At 39.8% G+C, this 7,777-nt stretch overlaps 1 protein-coding gene across 1 annotated transcript in view; it reads right to left on the bottom strand.

Moving 5' to 3' along the window:
• Positions 1-7,138, bottom strand: part of abcb4 (ATP-binding cassette, sub-family B (MDR/TAP), member 4) — a 21,673-nt gene extending 14,535 nt beyond the window's left edge. The window contains exons 1-10 of the mRNA XM_037676645.1: positions 7,003-7,138; positions 6,776-6,842; positions 4,776-4,869; positions 4,374-4,530; positions 4,242-4,290; positions 3,543-3,734; positions 3,217-3,388; positions 1,469-1,593; positions 1,009-1,180; positions 805-918 (exon numbers count right to left, since the gene is read on the bottom strand). Of these exons, the coding sequence (XP_037532573.1) occupies positions 805-918; positions 1,009-1,180; positions 1,469-1,593; positions 3,217-3,388; positions 3,543-3,734; positions 4,242-4,290; positions 4,374-4,530; positions 4,776-4,869; positions 6,776-6,842; positions 7,003-7,138 (1,278 nt within the window). The remainder of the gene's footprint in view (positions 1-804; positions 919-1,008; positions 1,181-1,468; positions 1,594-3,216; positions 3,389-3,542; positions 3,735-4,241; positions 4,291-4,373; positions 4,531-4,775; positions 4,870-6,775; positions 6,843-7,002) is intronic.
• Positions 7,139-7,777: the final 639 nt, after the last annotated feature.

The following is a 7,777-nucleotide window of genomic DNA, read 5'->3' as shown; positions in this document are numbered from 1 at the left end:
CACACACACACACACACACACACACACACACACACACACACACACACTTTATTGTCCATATTGCATTGTAGCTCAAAAGGGTTGGGCAATGGAGATGTTTAACTGAGGACTAAACAGTAACACTCATCTGTAAAGCACCTTTGTGCTCAAGAAAGGAAACAAGATGTACAGTACTATAGACGATGGTATAATAATACACAATACACGTTTTTAGAGTTATCCACATAGAAACATCCATCCTGTACCAGATCTGACACCGCCACGTTTGCTGAAGGCTGTGTTCATGTGCAGTCTGATGTACTATTGAGCTGCAGTTTGTAAAGTGCAGTTTCTAAAAACTAACTTGTGTGTCGACATAGTGAGCATCTAATATGTGAACTTTAAACTAAACCAACTTTTCTACAGGAGCCAAAGGCAAAAGGTTTGAACCTCCTTCTGCTACATCTATATAAAAATCAATCCAACCTTCACACCCATTATAATTTCATTTTAACAACGGCATTGCAGACGTTGTAATTATATTCTCAGAAAATAGTTGGATTCCTTCATTAAGAGGATTTGGACTAAATCCTGGAAAATGCTGTGCAGCATTGATCAAAATTACCTGCTGTTTTCCTTTAAAAAAATTAATACAATTCAAGCAGCAGGAGCTCCAATTAGAGAAAATTCTGTCACATTAGGTTATTTTAGTTGCCGACTGTATGACAGCAGTGTTAAACTACAGCAGAGCACAATCGGTAATACAAACTGACAACTGTCCAGAGAAAGGAAGGTGGTTTGAGTTATATTTGCTGCATTCCTTACATGATCAATGATGTTGTACACTTTATATGCAGCTCCGCGGGCGCTGGCGAACGTCTGGATGTTTGGAGAAGTCTGCCCCATTGCAAACACGCCAATGACCACAACAAAGAACACCTTCAGGCAAAAATATCATTAGCTTCACCAAATGGTGTTTCAACTTAAAAAAAAAAAAAAGCCAGAATTCAGACCCAAGTGCATACTTACAGTGATTACTTTTCCGATAGTGTACTCGTCTTTCAGGATGAGAGTACTGCCGTACCAGAAGGCCAAAGCGTAGGAGAAGTAGATCATCATATATGCAAAGCCCATGGCAATGTTAGCAGAGATCGCCTTCTTTACTCCCATGTTTTTAGCATCCTCCAAGTTCTTGTGATATCTATTGTGCAACACAAACCCAACCAAGCGTGGAAATAATCACAAACATGTACAACTGAAATTAGATCGCAATGGAAACTAATTCTTAAACAGAGGGATAACATTTGCACAAAATGGGTTTTATTTAGTTATATTTTTTTCCTCCTGACATCCATCTGCACTGCAGAGAGGTTTAACTTCGTTAAGAAGACAAAACAAAACAATAACTCTTCTCAAACGTCTAAACCAGACAGTCTTGGAAGCAGACCAAAGCGAATTCACAGTAATAATGGCTGTGTCATATACGCACCTCTCGATTTCCTTCTTTTGGCCACTGAAGGCGAACACAGTCCTGACAGCAGACAACACTTCCTCTGCCACGGCACCGGCCTTGGCATACGCACTCTGCTCCTTGGTAGTGAAGGTCGCCAGCACCTGTTCAAATGAGAAGACGGACAAAACAAGAACTAAAGACACCTGCAGAATACTTGCAACCTTCTCACATGCACACCAACTACATCCTCACTTCATCTGGATTACAATACGGTCATTATCAGGAAATCCATCTGACAGGCTCGGAGCGTGATGGCCGAAGAACATTTGTTTCAGTTTAATCCCATCAATAGTTTCTGAGTAATATTCTCTCAGTTTGTCTGGTAAAGATGAAAAATACTCTCTCAAAAAAATGTATTGCTGAAGTCAGTGATATCTGTAACTTGAGCTACCAAGACTTCATCCATCCAATAATGGTCAGTCAGGTCATCTGGACAGCTTCTTGTTTGTGGAAAGACGTTTCACCCTCTATCCGGAGGGCTTCCTCAGTCTGAGGAGTCCCAAGTAAACAGTTTTCCCCACTAAGCAGTTCACTCTTTTAGTGGTCCAACCAGTTTGATAGTGATAAGATGGTTTCTGGGGGCTGTCCTGTCCCCTGTCGACTCCTCCCAGGCAGGCAGCCACAGCCAAAGTGGTTCAAGACATCAAAGTTCATGCTCAATCATCCAGGTACAAAATCCAATAATGGTCTATCAGGGCATCTGGACGGTTTCTTTTTTTGTGGAAAGCCGTTTCGCCCTCTATCCAGAGGGCTTCATCAGTCTGAGGAGTCCCAAGTAAACTGTTTTCCCCACTAAGCAACTTCATCCATCCATCTTATCTTATCGCTCATCTTATATCTCATCTTAGCTCAGCTTGTTCTTTACCCGCGTCTTCCTTTTTGGGTCACGGGGGTCACTGGTGCCATGTCCAATCACTACCATCACAAATGTTTTCACTATGCCAATTAAGAAAAACTAAAAACCAACATCAGAAACCAGTCGGAATGACGTTTAGAAATATTGCCATCAACATTTAAAGTGTAAAACCTAGGGTGATATGCCATGATAGTCATTTTACTGTAAGTTTAATCAAAACTCCACTCATAAAAACATTTTTTACAATTTCTTTGTACAGTAGTTTTCTTCAGTTAAACTAAATGTCAACCATGTTTTTATTTTATAAGATGCCACAACGTCGTGGTCACGTAATTGCCTGTGTGCACGTACACGTTTGTTTATTAGCAAAATATCTCATGAACCACTGGATGGATTTTATTTAAACTAGGAGAGTAATCATCTGATGTACATCTTAGTGATAAACGTTTGAAGCCAGTCTGATTCACGATGCCTGCCACAGCAAACAAATGTTGGCAACTCAATTTTAAAGATATTGAGCTAAAATTGGGTGTAGTAGCTGAGAGTGATACCCAAAACATGCTCTGAGCACCAGCTGATTGCGCTAGACCTTTGTTTAAAACTTTGGCCTGCAAGGAGGTGGGCGATATGCACCATCAGTGAAGGTTTATGCCTATTCAAGCTGCCAGCTAGCTTTTAAATGTGATGGTCAACAATGGAGGTTCATAAAAAGGGGACTGTAGCTGACACTAAACCTTCAGTGACATCCTTCCCCCCCCCCACCCCCCCAAACATTGAAATTTAACCTCCGTTAGAAATATAGGAGAACCCCTCATGGGTATATGGGTTCATGTAATAAAAGATCCATGAAGAAAGCATCAAACTTTACCTTACTGAAAAGTGCAGCTGAGATTCCCAGGGCAGGACTCGCAGACAGGATGACAAGAGTGAGTTTCCAGCCTTGGGTGAAGCCGATGACAAAGGCCGCAATGAAGGAGCTGAAACTTTGGATCAACATCCCCACCTTGTCACCAATGCCCTCTTGGATCTTGTAGACATCGCTGCAAATGCAAACACAAAACCACAATAATCCACCAGTGATCTTCAAAGCACTGGACATTTGTGCCAACTCTAACGTCCTAACATGTATTCTAATACAAGCATTTAAATTAAAACTAATAATATAAAATAGAGCAGAATTTGTTTGCTACCCACTCTGTGAGACGAGTGTTGAGCTCTCCTGTCTCGTTGACATCGAACCAGCCGATGTCTTGCTGCATGATTCTGTGGAAAAACAAGACGCGGATGCGCTTCACCTGCCGTCCCGCTGCCAGCGTCCAGAGGGACACCTGCATGTACGCCGCAACCAGCACAACAGCTCCCATAATAGAGTAATAGATGGAAAAACTGAAAAGAAAAATAATAACTTGATATCTAAAAAAAAATTAAATCTGGTCCTCGGGACATTAAAAAAAAAACAAAGCAAAACAAAAAAAGTGTAGAAACGTTTAGTCTTTCATCAGAAAGACTTAGTCTGAGGAGCTGTATTCAGCTCAGTCTTATAAATAGCACCTTCTCAGAGTGGATCAACCAGTTTGCTGCTGACAACCAAAACCAGCTGCTCACATGGTCAAGAAGGCCCATCAGCCTAACAATGGATCATTGGTTAATCCACTCTGAGAAGGTACCATAAGACTGAGCTGAATACAGCACCTCAGACTGAGGAAGTCTTTCGGATGAAAGACTAAACGTTTCTACAATTTTTTTGTTTTGCTTTGGGTTTTTTTTTTGAATGTCCAGAGGACCAGATTTAACTTTTTTAGATTTTTCTACCTGAATTATTGAGCATGCATCAGAATAACTTAATGTTTTCTCAATAAATACAGCTGCTGTTCCGAGCGTGTAAACTCTTACGTAGTCATTTCCTTTTCTAAAGTGCTGGTCATGTTTGCAATTGAAAAATCTGAAAAACACAAAATTTAAATTATTGCCATTTATTTTGGTCATTTTTACTTTGGCTCAGACATATGTAATCAGAAAACTCACTGCCGGGCAGGTTGTTGCTGGTCGCAGCGCTATTTATAAGACTGTCCGTCATGTTGCCAAAGACGATGCACATGAGAGGAAGCACCACGCCGTTGGCCACTGCCATCACAGTCCCCACAACCATCATCAAAACGTCACAGTTGTCTGCAAACCTGAACTGAATTCAAAAACGTTTGGTTACAATGAGAACACGAAACTGTAAGAGGCTGTTATCTCCCGACAGCGGGGAGGCTGGTGGAGCTCAGCCGAAACAACAGGAGGATGTGCTGCACCCCCCTCTGATCTCCCCACTTCCCTTCATACTGTACGCACACACGCACGTCTGTTATGATTGTAAGAACACACTTTACAGTCTTTCAACATTAACAACTTTTCACCCCCACACTTAAAACTGCAGCTTACCACGCCGAGGGGACCGACCATGGGCTCCTTCTTCTCTTTTTCCTTCTTTTTCCTCTTCTTCTTTTCCGTTTTGTCATCAACCGTCTCATTCCCACTAGAAATGTTTGGGTATAAAACATGACATTGCATTTATTCAACCTTTATTTGTACAGGTTAATCTCATTGAGTCACGAGGACTCATTTCCAAGAGAGCCCCGTTTTAAACAAACACAGATAAGGTACACAGATAAGGTACACACAACATTAAACAGCATAAACCATAAACATAAACCGGTTTGTCGCATTCATTTTTGTGAAAGGTCACTTTATGAAAAGCTGCTTGACATCTGAAAAAATAATAATAATCAAGGTTCTCAGCAGTGGCAGTTCTAGTATGAAAAAGGGAAATACTCCAACTGCAAACATCTAACAGTACTGAGCTGGATCCATCCAAGAGGCAAAGGGAAACTCATTTATGAAAAGACAGCAAATAATTTTTGATAAGCTTGTGACTAAGAACAACAGGATTGTAAAAACTCTACAATATGATTTGAGCAAAGAGTTTATATTTGCACCTGGACGGGAAAATACCATTGAGCAACGACAACTGAGATATCAGATATGTTGACTTCGGTTGGAAAAATATATATTATTTTGGGCATGTGAAATAGTTTTTTTTAACGAGGAAGAATTGTGAATCTGTCTGAAAACTGAATGTAAATGTTAGAATTGTTGCTTAAACTTTGAGCATCTTTAGACACCAGCATTTATTTAAAACACACCTCTAACTCTTATTTTAGATAACGGCACAAAAACATTACCAGCCCAAACTAAAATTTAATCTACAAATACAGTGATATTAGCAGAAACAAAAATTTAAGGCTACCACAATTCCTGCTAACAAAAATAAGTTGAATATAACTAGAAATTTTACAGTAAGATTGGACAATTATTTCGTTCCACCACATGTACCACATGAGATGTGAATGACAATAAAGAAAACATTGACCTTGACCTATCCCGGCTATTCATAACTCAGTTGTGTCAAGAAAAACATTTCAGATATCCAAAATGAAACTTTCCAATTCACAGTCAACATTTTAGAGCTATCGAATGTCACTCTTCCTATGGGACAAACAACAGCACATTATTTATTTATAGAGATCCACAGGCACTTCCTACTCAGGATCAACATTAATAAATTTGTAGAAAAGTTAATATATTACATACTTTCCATCCAATCATTACTATAGACACACATTTAAATTGTAGAAAAAACTTGTCCATAAGACATCAAAAAGCTTATTTTCCTTCCAGGACTGTTAAAATTAATGTAAAATGGTTGGAAACTTTAAACTGTATGTGTCCTAAAAACTGGCTTACTGTATGAAACCATGACTCGCAAGATAATTTTCACCTTTAGAGAAACATGAGATCATCAAAACACTTAGAATGAGAAATCTATTAAAACATCTACTCATAAGTGACATTTTTTCTAGTGTTTAGAACATATAGATCAGGGCTATTCAACTATTTGTTCAGGGGGCCACAGTTACTGAAAGCCAAGAGCTCAGGGGCTGGACATCCAGCAGTTATTGTCATTAAGTAAGTTTCTTTCATGGTTTAAAATCTAGTTTTATTTAAAAACGAACCCACTGGTGGGCCCAACTGAGTTCATCCATGGGCCTGATTTGGCCCCTGGGCCACCAGTTGAATAGCCCTGTATTAGTTATTAGGTATTTGTTGTTTTAGAGCAAAGCTTATGGACATTTTTGACCAATTAAATGAGCAAAACTTGACTGAATGAAAGAAAAGTGCCTACATATGAAACAGCTTATAAAGTATACTCTTCATTCTAACCTCATATAAATGAGCCAACTGGGGGGAAAATTGAATTAAATAATTTTCAATCCATTGATTTTGTGAGTTATTGGCAATAAATAAATAAAAGTGTATCAGCCTGCTCTGTTCTAAATTTAGAGAACAAGTTAACCAAAAGGTGAGCTTGAAGAAGACTTTACCTTAAATTCCCATTCTGGTGTTCGACGGACATCATCTCGTTGTTCTTGTCCATGTCTGTGTCCTGTCCTGCCGGAGGAAGAGTCAGAGTTTATTTCACACAAAAAACGCAGCAAACCGACCAAACAGCTGTGGGTTTACAGGTGATCGACCCAAACGGAGTTCAAACTAAAACCAGAATATCGTCGAGCACAATTCTTGTGATTTAAGACGAATTAAATCATGAAACCTGCGGAGCCGCGCCGTCCTCCTGCCGCCCTCCTTCTTCTCTCGGTCCCTCTGATGATGATTTCCAGAGACGATCTGCACCTCCTCTCTCCTCCTCTTCCTCCCGTGCAGCCCTCCTCACTAGTTCCGTTTTCCATCAGGACAAGCCTCAGCTGGAAATGACGCGACTCCTGCTTTTAAATATGTATTTATTTGTCGTGTTTTTGCCTCTTTTAGCTGTGGAGCCTCCATGTTTTACCAGCGGGCTTCATGGGAAATAATCGATCATTTCTGGGGCTCAAGCTCCAGATGCCAAACTTAAATATATATATATATATAAGCCACCCTAAAATATTTAACGTTTGTATTTTTCCAACAAGATCAAAACATATATTTAAAGGAAGACAAGAGCCCGAGCTCCTTCTACAGTGTTCAGATGATGCAACATGTATAACTTTTTAATTTTTATCCCATCATCTACATTAAAACTGTCAAACAAGTGCACATTCAAGGATATGGCAATCACAAAACAAGGGAAGGTTGTAGAAAGACATTAGATCTAATCTGGTTAATAAATTAATAATCAGTTCACGGGAGGAGAGGTCAGGTTAAACACAAACTGTATGAACTGCAAATATTGTAAGGCCCCTTGAGTTATGTGTGTGTGTGTGTGTGTGTGTGTGTGTGTGGGGGGGGGGGGACATAATGGTCTTACATTTACAAATGATGGGGTGTGGAGGTGTCCTAGGAGGCACTAAAGCAACTTGTGAATCAGGGATGTTCAATCCTAGTCATCC

The sequence above is a fragment of the Nematolebias whitei genome, chromosome 5 (assembly GCF_014905685.2).
Source record: "Nematolebias whitei isolate Nwh7 chromosome 5, NemWhi1, whole genome shotgun sequence".
Classification (NCBI taxonomy): Eukaryota; Metazoa; Chordata; class Actinopteri; order Cyprinodontiformes; family Rivulidae; genus Nematolebias; species Nematolebias whitei.
Note: the sequence above shows the minus strand (reverse complement) of the source record. Positions and strands in the feature narration are given on the sequence as shown.